Genomic DNA, 23,672 nt, shown 5'->3' on the forward strand with positions numbered 1-23,672 from the left:
ACCGGATAAACTTCCACAAAAGCATCAAGAGTGGTGTCTACATTAAATATTTGCCAGAAATAGAGGCACTCGGCAGAAAGAGGACCTGATAGCTACTGAAGTATCATCCATAGTGTGGGAACCGAATTATCCACACGTAATCAAGGAGGTTGTCTCACTTGCAGACAGCTACTCAAAGTTCCCTTTCATCTGAAAGGTGAAGGATTTGAGACCCACAGCAATCATGTCAGCTGTACAAGTTCAGCTCACTGAGCAGGGGATTGCTAAAAGAATAACATGTAACAACAGAACCCAATTGACCTCCAGGGGAATTTGCTCACATGCTTAAGTTGTGATGTCCAGTATTGGATGCATTATGCTGAATGTGGCCTAACCAAAACTTTACAAGGATTCAGCATAACTGCCCTGTTTATGTACTCACTATCTCACTCAAGATGTCCTGCACCTTCAAAGATCTATACTCATGCACACACACACACAGATGGCACTTGTTTATCGGAGAATTTACAGTGCAGAAGGAGACCATTTGGCCCATCGAGTCTGCACCGGCTCTTGGAAAGAGCAGCCTACCCAAGCCCACACCTCCACCCTATCCCTGTAACCCAGTAACCCCACCTAATCCTTTTGGACACGAAGGGACAATTTAACATGGCCAATCCACCTAACCTGCACATCTTTGGACTGTGGGAGGAAACCAGAGCCCCCAGGAGGAAACCCACGCAGACACGGGGAGAACGTGCAAACTCTGCACAGGCAGTGACCCAAGCTGGGAATCGAACCTGGGACTCTGAAGCTGTGAAGCAATTGTGCTAACTACTGTGGTGCTACTGTGCCACCCCTTAAGAGGAAGTTTCATCAGAACTTTCTCAAAAACAATAAATGTTGGCCCAGCCAGGACACCAACATCCCAAGAATCATATTAAAGAAAAACATGTATTGTAAAATCAAAGACCCCTGGAAATTTGTATTAATTCACTTGAACTGCTTTAAAATTTGGAGTATCACTTTTCATTCTGAATTGCTGTTACATGTGTCAGATTTAATTTTCTGTGAAAAAGCGTTTCTGGTATAATTTCCCTAAAGAATTCACAGGGACTAAAATTACTGTTAACGTGTCACATATATTACAAAATGTCTTTTAATTATAATCCTGTTTATTTTATTAATGCAGGTGATCGAGAAACATTAGCTTCCAACTTTTCATGTGTTGTGTATAATCATTCATCCATGAATTGTACATGGAGAAAAGGCAGCAAAGCACCAACAGATACTGAATATGTCATGTATTACAGGTAATTGTCAGAATGAGGTTAAAACACCTTCAGATTTGCTGATCATTTTTTTCATATTAATTGCAAATATTTTTCCGTGAAGACAGGATAAGATCACCAGACGATGTATTCATTATTTTATGGATGCGAATGGGGCACAAGGCTGCCATGTTGATCACATTGGCACCGAAAGGATTCTGACTTGTGTTAATGGATCAAGTAACTCGACAACAGTTCGACCATATTATACACAGTTAGACCCATTTGAATGGGGTACGAAATAGCTCCTTTCCTTATGCAGTGTTTATATTTTTTAAATTGTGGTGTTTCTCGTTGCAATCAAGGTTCTGCTGATTGTGACCAGTTGTCTCCTTAACTTTCAGAGATATACAACCCACCAGCAAACCTTGAGGTTTCACAAAATCTAACTGTGAAATGGGACATGCCTCCAGGTTATGACAGTGATCCTTACTGCTTTGCATATGAATTGAAAGTCACAGATTTGGATGGGGGTAGTGCGAAGGTAAAGTTTATGCATTCCTTCCTTTGCTCCCTTGTGAGTTGCTAACGATTGATTTTTAAAAAATCCACCGTGGTGTTTGACAAAGGGGCGGTACGGTGGCACAGTGGTTAGCACTGCTGCCTCACAACGCCAGTGACTTGGGTTTGATTCCTGCCTTGGGTTACTGTCTGTGTGGAGTTTGCATGTTCGCCCGTGTCTGTGTGGGTTTCCTCCGAGTGCTCCGGTTTCCTCCCACAGTCAAAAGGTGTGCATGTTAGGGTGGATTGGCCATGCTAAATTGCCCCTTAGTGTCCAAAGATGTACAAAGATGTACAGGTTAGCTTATGGGGTTATGGGGGAGAGAGCTGGGTGGGCAAGGGAGTGGGTCGAGGTGAGGTGCTCTTTCGGAGGATGGGGACAGACTTGATGGGCCAGATGCTCTCCTGCTCTCCAGGGATTCTATGGATTCTATCCAAATTGAATGTTAAGAGATAGAGAAATACAGCACAGAACAGGCCCTTCGGCCCACGATGTTGTGCCGAACTTTTGTCTTAGGTTAAACATCATTTAGTTTGAAAGTGACATACTCCAGCCAGAAACAAGAATCTTAAACTTAAACATTTTTTAAGTTTAAGTATCGGGGAGAATCAGTAAATATTGATCGGGTAAACAGGCTAAATAGTGGTAAATAAAAAGTAGGAAATAGAAAAAAATCCAAACTAGTCAGCCAAAATATATTCCATTGAAAAACAAAACAGCAAGCAAAATCCATCAGTAGTTTAGTCAGGAGGTTAATGATATATTAAAAGAATAGGTTTCTATGGATGCAAAAATTGCTGTACATAAATATATATAATATATATATATACACACAAATATATGAAATAGGAGCGGGGTAGGCCAATCGGCCCCTTGAGTGTGCTCCATGGTTGATCTGATTGTGACCTCATCTCAAATTGCTCCTTACCCCCAGTAGTCTATCACCCACTTACTGATGAAGAAGCTATTTACCTCTGTCCGAATAATAATAATAATACTAACAATCGCTTATTGTCACAAGTAGGCTTCAATGAAGTTACTGTGAAAAGCCCCTAGTCGCCACATTCCGATGCCTGTTCGGGGAGGCCGGTACAGGAATTGAACCCGTGCTGCTGGCCTTGTTTCTGCATTACAAACCAGCTGTTTAGCCCACTGTGCTAAACCAGCCCTGAACATAATCACACTCTACTTCTACCTCTTTGAGAACGAGCGTTCAAAAGACCCATGACACTCAAAAGGAAAAATATTTGCCTCATTCCTGTCTTGAATGCGCAACACCTTATTTTTTATAAATAGTGGCCCACAAGTGAGGAAACATCCTCTGCACACCCACCTGTCAAGACCCCTCAGGATTATGTATCTTCAATCAAGTCGCCTCTTATTCTTCTGAATTCCAGTTTACAAGCCGAGCCTGTCCAACCTTTCTTCATAAGACAACCCACCCAGTCCAGGTATTAGGTAACCTGGTAACCCTTCTCTGAACATCCTTCCTTAAATAAAATGACCATTAACTGAGACATAGTCTCCCGATTTTTGCATTCCCCTCATATTAAACAATAACATTTCATTAGCTTTCCCACTGACTTGCTATACCTGTATACTGACCTTTTGTGATTCTTGACAGAAAATTAGAAAGCAAAAGTGCAAGGCAGAGGACACAAGGGCTAGCAGCAAATAGGGCCATAGTAGAAAGAACTATGTATAAAAGTATTAAAAGGCAAGTCTGAACTCATTGTATCTGAATACATGGAGCATTCGCAGTAAGGTAGTCAGCGAAAATTGGTGTACACGGGTACGAAGGTGATTGATGAAGGTAGGGCAGTGGATGTTGTCTAAGTGGACTTTAGTAAGGCCTTTGACACGGTCCCGCATGGCAGACTGGTACAGAAAGTGAAGTCATACGGGATCAGATGTGAGCTGGCAAGATGGATACAGAATCGGCTCAGTCATAGAAGATAGATGGTAGCAGTGGAAGGTTGCTTTTCTGACTGGAGGGTTGTGACTAGTGGTGTTCCATCGGGTTCAGTGCTGGGACCTTTGCTGTTTGTAGTATATGTAAACAATTTGGAGGAAAATGTAATTGGTCTGATTAGTAAGTTTGCGAACAACACAAAGGTTGGTGGAATTGCAGATAGCGATGAAGACTGCCAGAGAATACAGCAAGATTTAGTTTAATCTGGACAAATGTGAGGTAATGCATTTTGGAAGGTCTAATACAGGTGGGAAATATATATAAATGGCAGAACCCTTAAGAATATTGCCAGGCAGAGGGACCTGGGTGCACAGGTCCACAGATCACTGAAAGTGGCAATGCGAGTGGAGAAGTTGGTCAAGAAGGCATGCGGCATGCTTGTCTTCATCTGCCAGGGCATTGAGTATAAAAATTGGCAAGTCATACTGCAGCCGTATAGAACCTTAGTTAGGTCACACTTGGAATATAGTGTTCAATTCTGGTCACCACACTACCAGAGGACGTGGAGGCTTTGGAGAGGGTACAGAAGAGATGTACCAGGATATTGCCTGGTATGGAGGGCATTCGTTATGAGGAGAGGTTGGATAAACTAAGTTTGTTCTCACTGGAACGACGGAGGTTGAGAGGTGACCTGATCAAATCCAAAAAAATATTAGGAGCATGGGCAGAGTGGATAGTCAGAAGCTTTTTTCCACAGTGGAAGAGTCAATTACTAGGGGACATAGGTTTAAGGTGCGAGGGGCAAAGTTTAGAGATGTCCAAGGGAAGTTTTTTTACACAGGGGGTAGTGGGGCCTGGAACTCGCTGCTGGGGGTGGTGGTGGAAGCAGGTACAAGAGTGACATTTAAGGGGCGTCTTGACAAATACATGAATAGGATGGGAATAGAGGAATATGGGCCCCAGAAGTGTAGAAGGTTTTAGGTTAGATGGGCAGCATAGTCAGTGCAGGCTTGGAGGGCTGAAGGGCCTGTTCCTGTGCTGTACTTTTCTTTGTTCTTTGTTGGTTGTCATCTTCTAACATGCTGTAGAATCTGGAACAGTCCGGCATTTTATAGGGGGTGACAAATGTAACCCCTCTAATTAAAAAAGGAGGGAGAAAATAGGGAATTACAGATTAGCCTGACTCGGAGTGTATTAGAAAGGATGTGATAACAGGATTCTTAGAAAATATCAACAGGATTAGGCAGTCAACATGGATATATGAAAGGTAAATCACATTTGACAAACCTGTTGGAGTTTAAGGATATAACTAGTAGGATGGGCAAGGGTGAATCAATGGTTGTGGTGCATTTGGATTTTCAGAGAGATTTTGATGAAAGCACCGTACAAGAGGTTAGTGTACAAAATTAAAGCACATGGGACTGGGGGTAATATACCGGCTTAGATTGAGAATTGGTTAACAGATAGGAATCAGAGAGTAGTAATAAATGGGTCTTTTTCAAAGTGGCAGCGTTGAATATTTGTGTCCCGCAGGGATCTTTGCTTGGAACCCAGCTATTCACAATATACATCAATCATTTAGAAGAGAGAACCAAATGTAATATTTCCATGTTTGCTAATGACAAGAAACTGAGTGGGAATGTGAGTGATGAGGAGAATATTAAGAGGCTTCAAGGCGATTTAGACATGCTGAGTGAGTGGGCAAATACATGGCAGGTGCAGTATAAATGTGAAGTTATCCACTTTGGATGCAGAAACATAAGAACTAGGGACAGGAATAAGCCATCTGGCCCTTCGAGCCTGCTCTGCCATTCAATGAGATCATGGCTGATCTTTTGTGGACTCAGCTCCACTTTCCAGCCAGAACACCATAACAGAATGGCAGAGCATTATTTACATGGTGATAGGTTGAGAAATGTTGCTGTACAAAGGGACTTGGCTGTCCGAGTACACCAGTCACTGAAAGCAAACAGCAGGTACAGCAAGCAGTTAGGAAAGCAAATGAAATATTGGCCTTCATTGCAAGAGGACTTGAGTACAGGAGCAAGGGTGACTTACTGCAGCTATAGAAGCGCAGTAGCATAGTGGTTAGCACAATTGCTTCACAACTTCAGGGTCCCAGGTTCGATTCCCGGCTTTGGTCACTGTCAGTGCGGAGTCTGCACATTCTCCCCGTGTCTGCGTGGATTTCCTCCGTGTGCTCCGGTTTCTTCACACAGTTCAAAGATGTGCAGGTTAGGCGGATTGGCCATGCAATTTAGCCCTTAGTGTCCAAAATTGCCCTTAGTGTTGGGTGGGGTTACTGGGTTATGGGGATAGGGGAGGGGTGGGCTTGGGTAGGGTGCTCTTTCCGGTGCAGACTCGATGGGCTGAATGGCCTTCTTCTGCACTGTAAATTGTATGATCTATGATCTCGAAGGCCTTGGTGAGACCACACCTGGAGTAGTGTGTGCAGTTTTCGTCTCTTTATCTAAGAAAGGATATACTTGCTGGGGAGGGAGTGTAGCGAAGGTGCACCAGACAATTCCTGGGATTGCAAGATTGTAGTATGAGGAGAGATTGCGTTAACTGTGCCTGTATTCACTGGAAATTATAAGAATGAGAAAGGATCTCGTTGAAATGTGTAACATTCTGACAGGGCTGGACAGATTGGGTGGAGATATGGGGCTGGATTCTCTGCGATCGGGATGCTCCATTTTGCCGACAGCCTGGGGGTATCCCAAAGGCCTGGGGCTGCCCCACAATGGGAAATCCCATTGACCAGCCGGCAAAATGGACCATCCCGCCGGCGTGCTGAACCAGAAATCAGGCGTGGCGGAACGGAGAACCCAGCCCATGTTGTTTCCTCTGGCTTTAAGGATCTAGAAAAAAGGGCCATTATTTCTGGATATGGGTTAGGCCAGTTCAGACTGAAGCGATGTGAAACCTCTTCATTCAGAGGGTGGTCAACGAATGGAACTCACTAGCGTAGAAGGCTGTGGAGGTTAAGTCACTGAATATATTTAGGCAGGAAATAGGTACAATTCTAGTCTCTGAATGTGTCAAGAGGTATGGGAAGTGTGCAGGAGTATGGTGTTGAGCTAGAAGATCAGTCATGATCATATTGAATGGCAGGACAAGCAGAATGGCCTACATCTGCTCCTATTTTCTACATTTCTGTACTGGGATGCCCAAATGCCTCTGCATCTGAATGCTCAACAATCTCGCATCATTTAGACTGTATGCTTTTTTTATTCTTCCTGCCAAAATGGAAGATTTCATGTTTTCTCAGACGGAAAAAGAGGCAAATAGAATTTTAGTGTTTATTGCAAAAGGACTGGAGTATTAAATTAGAGAAGTGTTGCAATTGTATAAGGAGTTGGTGAGACTACATCTGGAGTATGGTATCCAGTTTTGATCTCCTTATTTGAGGAAGGATGTGGTAGCATTGGAGGCAGTTCAGAGGAAGATCCCTAGATTGACTTCAGGGGTGAAGGCATTGACGTGTGAGGAGAGATTAAACAGTTTGGGCTTCTACTCGCTGGGGGTTTAGAAGGATGAGCGGGATCTGAACGAGATATATAAAGTACTAAAAGGGATTGATAATGTAAACGTAGACCAAATGTTTCCCCTGGTGGAGCAATCTGGAACAAAGGTCATAGATATAGATTGAGGGGTGGTAAATTTAAAACTGAGATGAGGAGGAATTACTTCTCGTAGAGGGTAGTGAATTTGTGGAACCCACTGCCCTCTCGTGAGGTGGTGTCTGAATAATTAAATGGTTTCAAGAAAGAGATAGATATATTTCTGAATTAAAAACAGTTTAAAGGGATATGGGGAACAGGTGTGGAGGTTGATTTGAGGCCAGTGAGGTATAATAATAATCACCTTTTATTGTCAAAAGTATGAAGTTGCTGTGAAAAGCCCCTAGTAGCCGTATTCCGGCGCCTGTTCGGGTAAGCTGGTACGGGAATTGAACCTGCGCTGCTGGCCTTGTTCTGCATCCACAAACCAGCCCGCTGAGCTAAACCAGCCCTCACAAGATATCAGCCATGATCTGATTTAATGACAGAGCAGGCTCGAAGGGCTGAATTGCCTACTTCTGCTCCTAATTCCTATGTTCCTGCCCTCCATTTGCCAGCCCTTTGCCCACTCACAATGTATCGCTATCCCATTGTAGCCTTCTCCTCTTCACAACTTAGTTTCCTACTTATCCTTGCATCATCAGAAAATGTGGATGCTCCATCATTGAATAAATTTAAGGCTTCAATAGATATTGGTTTCTCAGGCAATCGAGAGATATGGGAACCTAGCCAAAAAGTGGAGATGAAGCCCCAGATCAGCCATGATCATATCGAATGGCAGAGCAGGCTTGTCAGAGTGCTTAGTCTTCTCTTCCACCGTTCGTGTCGGTCGGCGGGGTGCACAATCACTCCGGAGCGGGCTTAGCTCTCACCACTCTGCCACTTCAGTACGCCAGGACCCCCCCCCCCCGGTAGGGGAGAATCCGGCCCAGATCATTCAACACAAAATGGGGTCCTGTGATGTGATGTCGCTTTTCCCTCAGCCTTCTGATTTTCATTCCACTGCGCAGACAAGACAGCTGAGTCCTTCAGAAGAATTTGCCATGCTGAAGAAGTCAATGGTTCATCAATGAAGAGTAAATCACAGAACCATTCAGCATACCTCTTGTGTAATTGTACTAGAATAAAGCCGACCACTCAACAAGAATTACGGGCTGGATTCTCCATTATTGGGACTATGTCCCCACGAGACGTCAAAACTGTTGGGTTTTACTCCTGAAAATCCTGGATTAAAGGCACATGAATTCCTAGCCCTGCAGGGGGCGAGCAGGGACCCGGAGTAAATCTCGCAGCTTTTACTGCAGATGCGTGCCCCCGCACTTCCTGGTCAGAGGCTGCGCGTGCGCACGGCGGCGGCCTTCAGCGTCCGCGCCGTGCTCCATGGCGGACTTGGACCGCGGAGACAGACCCACAAGGAGACCGCGCAACCGACCCACACCGCCCGCACGAACGGAGAATCCAGCCCTAATTGTATGTCTAAATGAGAGATTGCACTTGGTAGTGATGAGGAAGTCCCAATATTCTGGCCATTGATCTTAGTAAGCTGCTCTGTCCTCTCTATTCGTTTCGCCAATCTCTACTCTCAAAGAGTAATCTTCCAAAGATTTGTTTAAATTAGAATTTTCCTAGAAGGCCCTATGCCAGTTTCTTTGTTCCATTTGAACCAATTTCCAGTAGACTTCATTTCACTTTATGATCCTTTCTGCCCATTCCTTCATCATGTACTTACCTAGTTTTGCCTTAAGTGCATTTCATAGAATCGCAACAGTACAGAAGGAGGTCAATTGGCCCATTGAGTCTTCACCGATCCTCTGGAAGAGGATCCTACAGGTCCACACCTCCGTCCCATCCCTGTAACCCCACCTGACCTTTGGACACTGAAGGGCAATTTAGCATGGCCTGACCTGCATATCTTTGGACTGTGGGAGGAAACTGGAGCACCCGGGAAGAAACCCACGCAGAGAGAAGGAGAATGTGCAAATTCCAGTCACGCAAGGTCAGAATTGAATCCTGTTCCCAGGAGCTGTAAGGCAGCAGTGCTGATCACTGTGCTACAGTGCTGCTATTTATGCTCATTTATGATCTCAGTCATTGCCCTGCTCTTGCCCCAAAGCCCTGCAAAGTTTTTCTTGTTCAAATATACCCCTAGTTCCCTTTGAAAGTGTGTTACATTTGCTTCCATGACTCCTTTCAGGCAGAACGTTCCACATCATCATCACTCGCCGCGTCAAATAGGAAAATGCTTCTCAACTCCCGCCTGCTTTCTTTATCGGGTATTTCATTCCTCAAAGTCTGCATCACCATTTGTTTTGTTTTAGCTTTTACGTATCGATCATGTAACAGAGTATGTTTTTGTGAACATCAACCCAACAAAACGTCATTCAGTGAAAGTAAGGATGAAATTAGCATACTGCGAGGAGAGTAAGTTCTGGAGTGATTGGAGCAATGAGGATTTTATTGGTAAGTGTCCTGTGGTTTTCTTTTCTTGAACCGTTCTTCATTTTTATGCCGTTGAGGGTTACTCATTGTTTCTATCTCTCATCAAGGATTGAACATTTTTGAAACCTGTAATCTTTTCGCCATCGAGGACCGTCAGAATGCGGGCTGATTTTTAAAATTTGTTTCTCTACCATTGTATCATAGAATGTATAGTGCACAAGGAGGCCATTCGGCCCATCGAGTCTGCACCGGCCCTTGGAAAGAGCACCCCACTCAAGCACAGACCTCCTCCACCCTTAATCCAGTAACCCCAATTAACCTTTTTTTTGGACACTATGGGCAATTTAGCATAGCCAATCCACCTAACTTGCACATCTTTGGACTGTGGGAGGAAACCGCAGCACCCGGAGGAAACCCACGCACACACGGGGAGAATGTGCAGACTCCACACAGACAGTGACCCAAACCAGGAATCGAACCTGGGACCCTGGAGCTGTGAAGCAATGGTGCTAACCACTATGCTACCATGCTGCCTTTATTGGTTTCTCAGCTTGAATGTGGCATTGGTGAGAGAAAAATTGCAATAAATGAGCTTACCTTTCATTTCACCCCCACCCCTAAAAACTGCCTAAGTGATTTGTGGGAAGGCCTGAGTGTAGCCAGCCAATGTCCCCGCAGGAAACAGACAGGAACCGTGGCCGGAATTCTCCGCCACCCGGGAATCGCGCCGCGCCGGTCCCCCCGCGGCAATTCTCCGGCCCGCAATGGGAAGAGGTCCCGCCGCTGTCAGGCCTCTCCCGCCTACGTGGTTTAAACCACCTCTGGTGCCAGCAGGAGCAGGCGTTGCGAGCGGGCCCCGGGGTCCTGGGGGGGGCGCGGGGCGATCTGACCCCGGGGGGTGCCCCCACGGTGGCCTGGCCCTCGATCGGGGCCCACCGATTGGCAGGCGGGCCTATGCCGTGGGGGCACTCTTTTTCTTCCGCCGCCGCCACGGCCTCCACCATGGCGGAGGCGGAAGAGACCCCCTCCATCGCGCATGCGCCGGGGTGACGTCAGCGGCCGTTGACTCTCCGGCGCATGCGTGGACTCACGCCGACCGGTGAAGGCCTTTCGGCCAGCCGTGGCGCTGGTCGGCGGGGCACCAAAGGCCGTTCGTGTCGATTGGTGGGGTGCCAATCACTCCGGCGCGGGCTTAGCTCTCGCCACTCGGGTACGCCGGGACACCCGCCCACCCCCCCCCCCCGCCCCGCCGGGTAGGGGAGAATCCGGCCCAGATCATTCAACACAAAATGGGGTCCTGTGATGTGATGCCACTTTTCCCTCAGCCTTCTGATTTTCATTCCCCTGCGCAGACAAGACAGCTGAGTCCTTCAGAAGAATTTGCCATGCTGAAGAAGTCAATAGTTCATCAATGAAGAGTAAATCACAGAACCATTCAGCAGAGTCAGAAGCCATTTGGCCCATCATGCTTGTGCTGGCTTTTGGAAAAAGCTATCCAACTTGTACCACACTCACTGCTCTTTCTCCTGAATGTGTTTAGAAACAAACTGTTCTAACTGTGAGGTTTGTCTAAAAAGCATTTCCCGAAAAGAACAAAGAGATATTTTGCCTGAAAAAACAATGGATGGCAAATAAAATTGGCCATCGCTATGGGGCAGCACGGTAGCTAGCATAAATGCTTCATAGCTCCAGGGTCCCAGGTTCGGTTCCCGGCTGGGTCACTGTCTGTGCGGAGTCTGCACGTCCTCCCCGTGTGTGCGTGGGTTTCCTCCGGGTGCTCCGGTTTCCTCCCACAGTCCAAAGATGTGCGGGTTAGGTGGATTGGCCATGCTAAATTGCCCGTAGTGTCCTAAAAAAAGTAAGGTTAGGGGGGGGGGGGTCGTTGGGTTATGGGTATAGGGTGGATACATGGGTTTGAGTAGGGTGATCATTGCTCGGCACAACATCGAGGGCTGAAGGGCCTGTTCTGTGCTGTAATGTTCTATGTTCTAGTGTGCTGAATTTTAAATGCTGAATCATAATGTGGTGATTATTATTTATGAACAAGTAATTAGTTCTAGGTTGTGTGCCAGATTATGTTTACTTTTTTTAAAAAGAAAGTCTTCACATTTAAGACTCCCATTGATAATGTTTCTTCATGAAAATGAAATGAAAATCGTTCATTGTCATGAGTCGGCTTCAAATGAAGTTACTGTGAAAACCCCCTAGTCGCCACATTCCGGTGCCGGTTCGGGGAGGCTGCTACGGGAATTGAACCCATGCTGCTGGCCTGCCTTGGTCTGCTTTAAAAGCCAGCTATTTAGCCCTGTGCTAAACCTGCCCCTGAGAAAAAAAAAATTCAGAGTCCCAAAAATCAATTTAATATTCGGTCCCCAGAGAGGGGACATATCAGATATTAAACTGATAAGATCAGATACTACAGATCATGGAGAGATTTAAAATCTCTATTTCATTCGTCAGATGTCTATTTGCTGACTCCAAAGAAATCAAAATTGCAGCTGGAAATCTAAATTAACAACAGCAAATACTGACAACATGCAGCAGGCCAGGGAACGTCACTCTCGACTCTGAGTTAAAAGGTTCTGCATTCGAGTCGCAATCCAGGGATTTGCGCATGCAAAAATCGCGGCTGACATTCCAGCTGATTTCTGCTCTCTCACGTGGACAGAAATGATCCAATGGCACTATTGCAAACTGGAACAGGGGAGTTAACTGTCGTATACTGGAATCTCTTAATTAGCATCACAAAAACAATGTCATCATTTATTATTGATGCACGATCAATCACTACTGAAGCGACATTGTAGTCCAATCGAAGGCTTTAATGAACAAGTAGTTACCCCAGCAGCTCCGGTACAGAATGACTGCTGTGGGTGAAACACAGACTCTTATGCTCCACCTGCTGGGCAGAACCAGCAGGCAGGTTCTACCAATCATACTACAGTATAAGGTACATCCCACCTAGTAACCGCAATACCTCTAATATAGCCTACCACAATTACATTGCTATTGGTGGGAGATTTTTGTGCAAAATGTAGCTGCCCCATTTCCTACATTACTACAGCGACTAAGCACTTCTTTAGCTGTAAAGCACTTTGGAATGCCAGTCGTTCATTTCTCTTACATATTGTTAGGAACCTGGTGATAACCCAACTATTTACAATTTGTAAAATTGTGAGGAAATGTTACTGCACCACATGGGTGATAACACTGACCCATTGGTATTTTTCTATGTTAAAATAAACTTTAATTTGATCACAGAATTAACCACATTAACAACAGAGAACTAGTTTTACAGTTAAGTTATAATAGTTCTTTAGCAAAAGGAGAAACTTTAACTTACTTCCTAAATCTGCCTTTGTATTCCAATTAAGCAAACCAATATTGTCCAAATACCACTCATGAATAAAGTTAACAATGGGGTTTCTACTTGCTTTCCTCTGGGTGCTGAATCTTTGGAGAAAGAACCTTTCAGGACCAAAACTGAAACACTGTTCAGATTAAAATCCGAGGAGGAACTAACTTTTCAGATGGATATGGCTCCTCCCCTTAATTACATAAACTGTACCCAAAACGTAATGTATTCTTCTGTCTCTTCCCACAAGATGCCCCTTTATCTGTTCAGCCAGGACCAAACACAATACCCCTCATAAATTAAGTACACTCCAGTTGATATTTATATGTGAACAATATACCATTAGCAGAATACTTCAGCTGCAAAATCACTTTTACGACCCCTTAATCGCAGCTTTAGGGGTCATAGGGCGGGATTCCCCAATCACCGAAATCACGTTCGGCGATCAGTCGGAGAATTCTTTACGCTGGAATCGTGCGGTGGCGCCGTTTGTTCAATGCTCCCCCCCCCCCCCCCCTCAGCAATCTCCTTGATTGTCACATGTCATCAGGACGGCCTCAGGATGTCACCTGAGGCCCACCCCTGATGTTCCAACCCCAATGGGCCGAATTCCTGATGGCGTGGGCCGTGTGTCCTCTCACTTTTCGGGGCCCTCACATGGCGGCTGTGGACTGTGTCCAGCGCCGCCTCAGTTGGGGGGAGTGCCGTTCCGCTGTCAGCTGGGGCTTCGGCGGGGGCTAGGGGGACTAGTGGAGGGTGGTCCAGGGGTGGCAAGAGAGGTTACAGGGGGGCAGGTTTTGGCAGGCCGGGTCCGCCCGGCGCCATGTTGTTCAGCGCGGCCGCCGCAAGCCACGGACCCGAGCATTCTGCGTCCGGATTGGCAGGGGTGCTTTACGTGCCACAGCTGCTAGCCCCCCAATGGGTGGAGCATCGGTGCGGGGGCGGCATCAACTTTTTTGACGTAAGACCAGATGGATCCTGTGGACATAGCCGCAGAATCAGAGAATCCAGCCCATAATGTCTATCTGTATCTTAACCCCAGGTTTTAATAATATTACTGCAACAATATATTAAATATAACAATATTCACCTCCTCATTTTAATGAGACCAGGCCTGGAAATCAGACTGTCCAAAATTAGTATGTGATCCTAGTGTAGAATACACACTTCACACACTTAACAAGATTGTAATCTTGTTATCTTGCAATCAGGGGCTGTTTAGCTCACAGGGCTAATCGCTGGCTTTGAAAGCAGACCAAAGCAAGCCAGCAGCACGGTTCGATTCCTGTAACAGCCTCCCCGAACAGGCGCCGGAATGTGGCGACTAGGGGCTTTTCACAGTAACTTCATTTGAAGCCTACTCGTGACAATAAGCGATTTTCATTTTCATTTTAATCGAATTTCTAAGGCCATATCATTGAATGTAGGCGTCTTGTAGTGCAATGGGTAGAGCCAGAAGATCTGGGTTCAAGTCCCACTCCAGTACTTCATGGCCATGGAAGGAGCGTTCATAATGCAGTCAAACATTTTGAAGATTGATTTGAAAATTATTTCACCACGTGCCAATGGTAGGCAGTGAAAGTGGGAGAGTTTCCTAGTCAGCCATGTTGTTAAGAAATGGAAACCACATCCATCACTATCCAAAGCTCCAGGTTACAACATCACAATAAAAGTGCATGTTGCCACAACAACTCAGACTCCTTGTGGGGTGGGGTTAGGGGTGGTTTGATCACTGCTCTGGCTGTGTTTCTGGGATCGGTCTCCTTGCCCTACCAATGGTGGAGCTCATGGTGCTATGAGTTAAGATCTTTGAACGTGTCCATGCTCATCAATTTTGCTGTGGGCAGGATTTTGCAGACACCCCATGGCATGCTTTCTGATGATGGAAGTTAGCTTTGTTTGCTGCTGGGGCACTCTACAGCGTTTAGCATGGCTTACCCACTCCACTGCCAGGGAACTCGCCCCGAAGGGGCTCCTTCAGCAGGAGCTGAAGATCCCGCCAGTGGGAAGGGTTGGAAAATCTCGTCCTATGTATCACATTGCAACTTTCACATGTTTTGAAACAATAAATATCACTTGTGACCTGTAATACCTTCCTTGTTTATTTACAGAACGTATCCATTTGTTTAATGCATATCAGATGTTGCTTATGTTGGCTATCATCACAGCAGTGACAGGGCTGCTTCTACTGTTTGTATTCAGAAGGTAATTCTCCATCCAGAGGTTCATTGAGTTATAATTAAGATCAGGTTTCTCCCGGCTCCTGTCCTGATGGCACTGACTGGCATCAGGGTTCAGCTCCAAAGGGTTTCAGCTTCCCTGCGGTGCCTTGTTAAAAATCAAGACTCCTGAAACTCTGCATGGTCTCTCCCAATCTCCAGCCACAGCTTTGATGTGAGACTGGTAGAATCCTCTGAGAAGCAGTTTAACTGGAATCATGTGCTTGTTGTCTGTGGGCATAAAGGTTCAGGTAAATGGTGCTCACCAATCTCCTGGTAAATCACAGTTGGAAATATAACTGCAGACTTTTTTCCCTCTTTTATTATTTTACTCCCTGTATCTCTCTCGCACATTTTGGTCTTACTACTTGTTTCTTAAGATGGTCAGAATTATTTGTAGATAATGTTACCTTTGTGTTTTGGAGACCAAGAATTATGATTGGCACAAACCCACATTAAATCCAACACATTTACTGGGAATTTTAAACAAAACCATTTCAATTCAATCAGATTGTTACTCCTCAGGTGGTGAATCGGAGATGACTGTAGATTATTTACGAATGATCTTTGACTGAGATCTTCCTGCTTAGTTGCTAAGTACACAGTGAAACATTAAGTCAGATAGTTACCCCCTCAGTGCTTAATCTGGGGTGGCTGAAGGTCACTTAGAAGTGATCTTTAAACAAAATCTTCCTGGTTGGTTCACTGGGCTCTTCCTGTTGATCAGTATACAAATGAAAATTCGAGTCACAGAAGCTTACAGCATGAAAACAGGCCCTTAGGCCCAACTTGTTCATGCCACCCAGTTTTTACCACTAAGCGCGTCCCAATTGCCCATAAAATCAGACAGTCACAGGGCATCACGGTGGCACAGTGGGTTAGCTCTGCTGCCTCACGGCGCTGAGGTTCCAGGTTCGATCCCGGCCCTGGATCACTGTCCGTGTGGAGTTTGCACATTCTCCGTGTGCCTGCGTGGGTTTCGGCCCCACAACCCAAAGATGTGCAGGGTAGGTGGATTGACCACGCTAAATTGCCCCTTAATTGGAAAATAAATGAATTGGGGACACTAAATTTAAAAAAAGAATCTGGCAATCACTGCTCAGTGATGAATTTATGAGTATAGGTTGTATGGGAGGGATCTTTGACCAAGATCAGGGTAGCCAAGACACTTCTCTTCTACATGTATCTTCTGTCTTCTTTCTGGAGCACTCCTGTGCGGTACTCGGATTTAGGTGCAGAATACAATTTGTAAAAAGAACTCATGCACAGTCTCTTTAATATGTGATTGGTTAGTTGGTTGCAAGATCAACTGTTGGTTGGTTATAATTTTCCTAAACTGTCTTCCATTTGCTTTTTTCTGTCTTCCATTGGCTGAGCCACAGGAGGCGTTCTTCCTGTCCCTCTATAATGACCTCTCTGGCTCCAATCAGTTTGTTGTGACTGACTGTCCTGTTTCAATGTAAATTGTCCTACTCCGTTCAGCAGTGACACGGGAAATTTGCAGAAGGTAACACTGCCTTGCTTTCAATTGTGACAATCCTGGCTGGCGTTACGTTTCCTAAGCAGTGTCACTGAGACCAATCATAGTAACACTGCAAAGATTCTGAAGTAAGCCGCCATTCTGCTTGATTAAAAGAATACTGTGGAGATCACAATGGTGAAGCAATATAAAACTTCTTCCCACTGGGGTGGTGTGCGAATCATGTTAACTTGCATTTAAGATTTATTTTAACACTCCAAAGGGTAGATTTTGTGCGACAGTGTAAAATGGGTGATACAGTAATGGGTTGGCGCCTTATTTTACAGCTTTTCCTTTGAGTTCAATGGAAATAGTAATGAGGCGAGATCTTCACCAGGCTGATGACCTGATATCACATGTTCTCCATTATCACACAGTGCCACGATCTACCCCAAACGCTCTTCTGTATTTATATGTAAACTAATGTCAAGTTAATTGGGTTTAATTAATGCGTTTAACATTGTTTAGGTACAAAGTGTTGGAAACAGTATTCAAACCAATCCCTGATCCTGAAAAGAAGTTCAAAGCGTTGTTTGAGGAATACAATGGTGACTTTCAGGTAGGCACACAGTAATGAAACGAATACTTCAGGGTCAGAAATTCAGGCATTCATTCCTGATTATTTGTATCTTATGTGGCATTGTGGGCGCGATTCTCCGCTGCCCACGACGGGTCGGAGAATAGCGGGAGGGCGTCCCCGACAATTTTTCCCGCCCTCCCGCTATTCTCCCCCCCTCCCCCCACGACACGAATCGCTGCTCGCCGTTTTTTACGACGAACAGCGATTCTCCCCAGGCCGATGGGCCGAGTTCCCAGGCCTTTACGGCCGTTTTTACGGCAGTAAACACACCTGCTTGCTGCCGTCGCAAAAACGGCCGCAACATGCCCGTTCTGGGCACCCAGGGCCCCGATTGGCATGGCAGTACCACGGCCGTGCCAAGGGGGGCATGGGCCCGCGATCGGTGCCCACCGATCGCGGGCAGTGCGTCCGTAACGGACGCACTCTTTCTCCCTCCGCCGCCCCGCAGGATCAGTCCGCGGGGCGGCCAAGGGAGATGACGGCCCCGCGCATGCGCGGATTGGAGCCGTCCAATCCGAGCATGCACGGCTGACGTCATCGTGCGCGTCAGCCGGCGTGACGCTTGGCGCGCGGACTTAGCGACGGTCGCTAAGGCTGCGATGCCGTGGTTCACGGGACCCCGCTGCTAGCCCCGCCCGGGGGGGAGAATCGGGCCCCGGGAGGGGGCGCGGAGGCTGCCGTGAAACACGGCCAGTTTCACGGCAGCCTTTACGACTCGCCGCATTTGCGGAGAATCGCGGGCGTGTTTTCCATGGAATAGAAGACTCCTTTTCAGGCATGTCAAAAACCATTAATACGTTTCAATTTTGAGTGCTATTGCCTGGAAGTGGGAGATGATGAATAAACACTTTGTTTCAGCTGAAAATGAATACTGATCCTGTCTGATGCTCCAAGTCTCAGAGAGCCTCAGATTTTATTGCTCAAGTTCAACAAAACACAACTGGGGAAGCTGAGTCATTGGGGTAAATGTTTGTTTTTGCTGTATGGGTGGTAATCTGGCACAGCAGGCCAGCCACTGGTCATAGACCCCGCCCGGTGTACATCCTATTAATCAGCTGTTAGGGTGCACTGTTAACCCAGGAAAGTTGAGGAATTAGACCACATTGGAAAAGAGATCACTCAAACCATATTACGTTTCTTTACAGAGAAGTGTTTTATTGGTTCCTGATGAACAAGGATAGTGAGACACTTGCACCAAAATTGGATGCAATGTCAGCAGTTCAAGCCAAGTAGTTGGGGGTCAGTGGCTCAGTTGGCTGGGCAGCTGGTTAGTAATGCGGAGCAAAGCCAACAGCCTGGGATCAATTTCCATACCAGTTGAGGTTATTCATGAAGGCCGCACCTTCTCAGCCTTGCCCCTCACCTGAGGTGTGGTGACCCTCAGGCTAAATCACCAGCTCTCAAAGGGGAGAGCAGTCTCTGGGACTGTGGCAACATCTATTTTATTAGATACTGAATACCAAAACGAAACACATGGGCCGGGATTCTCCCCTACCCAGCGGGGCGGGGGTCCCCGGCGGGACGGAGTGGCGTGAACCACTCTGGCGTCGGCCCCCCCAAAGGTGCAGAATTCTCCGCACCTTTAGGGGCCAAGCCCTCACATTGAGAGGCTAGGCCTGCGCCGGAGCCGGCTGGCGTGAACGGCCTTTGGCGCCATGCCAGCCGGGGCCGAAAGGACTTCACCGGCCGGCGTAAGTCCGCGCATGCGCGGAGCCGTCAGTGGCTGATGTCATACTGACGCATGTGCAGGGGCGGGGGTCTCTCCCGCCCCCGCCATGGTGAAGGCCATGGCGGAGGCGGAAGAAAAAGAGTGCCCCCACGGCACAGGCCCGCCTGCCGATCGGTGGGCCCCGATCGCAGGCCAGGCCACTGTGGGGGCACCCCCCAGGGTCAGATCGCCCCGCGCCTCCCCCCCAGGACCCCGGAGCCCGCCCGCACGCCAATCCCGCACATCAGGTAGGTGGTTTAATCCACGCCGGCGGGAGAGGCTTGTCAGCGGCCCATCGTGGGCCGGAGAATCGCCGTGGGGGGCCCGCCGACCGGCCCGGCCCGATTCCCGACCCCGCGGAATATCGGGGGGGGCGGAGAATTCGGGACACGGCGGGGTCGGGATTGACACCGGCCCCAGGCGATTCTCTGACCATCCCGCCCATCAGCTGATTGAAATGGGTGGAAAATCTATTCTGAATGAAAACAGAATGCTGGAAGAACTCATGAGGTAGAGAGAGAGAGAGAGAAAGGAAAATTTCAGGTTGATTATCTTTGATCAACAGTTTAGTCTTTCACAAGTTTCTCACTTATCTCCCCTCATGTCATCTTTAATCTCATGAGATCCACCGTGCTCTGTCCTGACTTTATCCCCACTCAGCTTTCTCTCCTGACACTCATTCTAGCTGATAGGCTGATAGCCTCAGGCACTGTCCACCTCCCTATCCGATCTGCCATAATCACTGCATCCTCCTCGTCAAAACTGTTGGTTCTTTTAGGCCCATAAATGTTGGCATTCTCTCTCAGAGCCTCTTCGATCCCTCCTCCTTTAAGATGCTTGTTAAAAGCTATCCCTTTATCAAATCTTTTACTTAATCTCATAATAATAACACCTTCTTTGATTCAGTGTCCATTATTGTCTGGGTGCACTTCTGAAAACTGAAAATCGCTTATTGTCACAAGTAGGCTTCAATAAAGTTACTGTGAAAAGCCCCTAGTCGCCACATTACGGCGCCTGTCCGGGGAGGCTGGTTAGGGAATCGAACCGTGCTGCTGGCCTGCTGGGTCTGCTTTAAAAGCCAGCGATTTAGCCTTGTGAGCTAAACCAGCCCTTAAGTGTGGGAAGCACTGTGAAACATTTTCTCGATAACATGCCTCTCTGGTAGTTGTACCCCAGCCAGATTACAATCTGATGATAAGAAGGAAGCAGGAGGGCCACGCAGCTCCTGACCTCATTTCGAGGGAATTCAACAGGTGAAGTGCTAGTGACTGCCCTTGACATCAAGGCAGTATTTGGAGTTTGGAATCAAGGAGCTTCAACAAAGCTGCAGTCACCAGGAATCAGGAGAAAATCTCTCCACTGAAAGGAAGTTGTTCGTCATTGGTTGAGGTCAACTCTCACAGCCTTAAGCCATCGCGGCAGGAGTTCCTTGGGGCAATGTTCGAGATCCAATCATCTTCAAGCTGCCTCCCTCCATCGCAAAGTCAGAAGTGGGGCTGCTCATGGGTGACAGCGCAATGTTCAGCACCGTTTGTCACTCCTCAGATACTTCAGTAAAATGTGCCCATAAGCAGCAACACTGGGGCAACATTCGGACTTGGGTTGATAAGTGGCAATTAATATCCATGCCACCAAAGTGCCAGGCAATGACGATCTTCATCAGGACAGAATCTAACCATCTCCTCTTAACGGTCAATGGCATGAACGTTGCTGAATCTCCCATCAACCATCAATATCCTGGGGGTTACCACTGACTAGAAACTGAATCAGATCAGCAATATAAATACTGTGGTTATGAGAGCACATCAGAGGCTGGGAATTCTGCAGTGGGTAACTCACCTCCTCACTCCCCAAAGCTTTTCCAACATCTACAAGGCACAAGTCAGGAGTGTTATGGAATTTTCTACAATTGCCTTGTTGAGGCATTTCCAATAACACCCAAGAATCTTGACACCATTCAGGACAAAACTGCCTCTTTTACTGGCAACCCATCCACCGCCTCAAAAATTCATTCTTGCACTACCAAAGCAAAGTGTCTACAGTGCATTCCATCTGTAAGGTATACAACAACAACATGCCAAGCCCCCGATGGCAGCACCTTCCAAACCCATACCTCTACCAGCTCGAAGGACAAGGGCAGAAGACAAATGGGAACATCACCATCTGCAAGTTGCACTCCAAGCCACACACCATCCTGAATTGGAACTATATTGCTGTACCTTCACAATCGCTCTGTTAAAAACCTGGAATTCCCTACTCAATTCACTGTGGGTGTGCTTACAACACGGACTGTAATGTTCAAGAAACACCTTCTCATGGGCAATTAGGAATGGACAACAAACACTGGCCTTGTCAGCGATGGCCATTTCCCATGAGAGGATTATTAAAAATGGGAATCGTAAGTGAAAACATTTGTGATGAAAAAGATCTATTCGTAAACATAGATGAGGCCTCAGTTGAAGTAATGTGTTCAATTCTGCACACATAGGGCGCGATTCTCCGCACTCACGACGGGGCGGAGAATAGCGGGCGGCGTAAATTTTTACGGCCACGCTGGTCCGACGCCCTCCCGCTATTCTCCCCCCCCCCCACGCCCGCCTCCCGACACGAATCGATGCCCGCCGTTTTTTTACGGCAAGCAGCGATTCACCCCTGGCCGATGGGCCGATTTCCAAGGCCTTTACGACCGTTTTTATGAACGTAAAACACACCAGGCGCGATTCTCCCGAGTCACGAAGACTCGGGAAGCTGGCGTCAAAAACGGGCGGGTTTGACGCCAGCCTCCGCCTCCCCGACCGGGAACCGATTCTGCTCCCCGGTCGGGGCTAGCATCGCGCGGCCGCAAACTCCGGCATAGCGGGCTTAACGAATTTCGTTAAGCCCGCTAGCCAGAGTTATCGACGGCTGACGTGTCAGATGACGCAGCCGCGCATGCGCGGATTGGACGACTCCAACCCGCGTATGCGTGGATGACGTCATCACGCATATGCGTGAAACCCACGCATGTGCGGGCCGGTATGCCCCTCAGCCGCCCCGCGAATGGATACAGCGGGGCAGCGGAGGGCGAAAGAGTGCGCGGGGTAAGTACCCGCTGCCCGCGATCGGTGGGCACCGATCGCGGGCCCATGGCACCCTTGGCACGGCCGTGGTACTGCCGTGCTAATCGGTGCCATGGTTCCCCAGATCGGGACTTTACGGCCGTTTTTACGAACGGTCAGACCAGGTGGGCGTGATTCTCCGCACTCACGACGGGGCGGAGACTAGCGGGCGGCATAAATTTTTACGGCCACGCTGGTCCGACGCCCTCCCTCTATTCTCTCCCCCCCCCCCCCCCCCCACGCCCGCCTCCCCACACGAATCGTTGCCCGCCGTTTTTTTTACAGCGAGCAGCGATTCACCCCTGGCTGATGGGCCGATTTCCAAGGCCTTTATGACCGTTTTTATGAACGTGGAACACACCTGGTCTGACCGTTCGTAAAAACGGCCGTAAAGTCCCGATCTGGGGACCATGGCACCGATTGGCACGGCAGTACCACGGCCGTGCCAAGGGTGCCATGGGCCTGCGATCGGTGCCCACCGATTGCGGGCAGCGGGTACTTACCCCGTGCACTCTTTCTCCCTCCGCCGCCCCGCTGTATCCATTCGCGGGGCGGCTGAGGGGCATACCGGCCCGCGCATGCGCGGGTTTCACGCATATGCGTGATGACAATACTGCACCAAGCGTGATGCATGGGGCAGCACGGTAGCATGGTGGTTAGCATAAATGCTTCACAGCTCCAGGGTCCCAGGTTCGATTCCCGGCTGGGTCGCTGTCTGTGCGGAGTCTGCACATCCTCCACGTGTGTGCGTGGGTTTCCTCCGGGTGCTCCGGTTTGCTCCCACAGTCCAAAGATGTGCGGGTTAGGTGGATTGGCCATGCTAAATTGCCCGTAGTGTCCTAAAAAGTAAGGTTAAGGGGGGGGTTGTTGGGGGTATAGGGTGGATACGTGGGTTTGAGTAGGGTGATCATGGCTCGGCACAACATCGAGGGCCGAAGGGCCTGTTCTGTGCTGTTCTATGTCTATGTTCTATGACGTCATCCGCGCATACGCGGGTTGGAGTCGTCCAATCCGCGCATGCGCGGCTGACGTCATCTGACGCGTCAGCCGTCGCTAACTCTGGCTAGTGGGCTTAACGAAATTCGTTAAGCCCGCTATGCCAGAGTTCACGGCCGCGCGATGTTAGCCCCGACCGGGGAGCAGAATCGGTTCCCTGTCCGGGGGGGGGGGGGGGGGGGGGGCGGAGGCTGGCGTCAAACCCGCCCGTTTTTGACGCCAGCTTCCCGAGTCTTCGTGACTCGGGAGAATTGCGCCCATAATTTTCTGAAGGAAGTCACGACTTCAGAGAAGGCCCAGAAGGCATTGACTTGAATAGTACCAGGGCTGCGGATCTTCAGTTCTGTAGAAAGACTGGAGAAGCTTTGATTGTTCTTCTGAGAGCTGCAAACACTAAGTGGGGATTTAATAGGGATGCTTAAAATCGTGAAATGTTTTGGGAGGGTGAATGAGGAGAAACGGTTTCCAATG

At 47.9% G+C, this 23,672-nt stretch overlaps 1 protein-coding gene and 1 pseudogene across 1 annotated transcript in view; one reads left to right on the forward strand and one right to left on the reverse strand.

The window, feature by feature from the left end:
* LOC119977667 (granulocyte-macrophage colony-stimulating factor receptor subunit alpha-like) overlaps positions 1-23,672 on the forward strand; it is a 65,176-nt gene that overhangs the window by 34,644 nt on the left and 6,860 nt on the right. The window contains exons 5-10 of the mRNA XM_038818843.1: positions 1,172-1,292; positions 1,375-1,544; positions 1,655-1,794; positions 9,606-9,747; positions 15,193-15,286; positions 17,288-17,378. Of these exons, the coding sequence (XP_038674771.1) occupies positions 1,172-1,292; positions 1,375-1,544; positions 1,655-1,794; positions 9,606-9,747; positions 15,193-15,286; positions 17,288-17,378 (758 nt within the window). The remainder of the gene's footprint in view (positions 1-1,171; positions 1,293-1,374; positions 1,545-1,654; positions 1,795-9,605; positions 9,748-15,192; positions 15,287-17,287; positions 17,379-23,672) is intronic.
* LOC119977917 lies at positions 12,059-12,161 on the reverse strand (annotated as a pseudogene).

This window comes from Scyliorhinus canicula, chromosome 14 (assembly GCF_902713615.1).
Source record: "Scyliorhinus canicula chromosome 14, sScyCan1.1, whole genome shotgun sequence".
Classification (NCBI taxonomy): domain Eukaryota; kingdom Metazoa; phylum Chordata; class Chondrichthyes; order Carcharhiniformes; family Scyliorhinidae; genus Scyliorhinus; species Scyliorhinus canicula.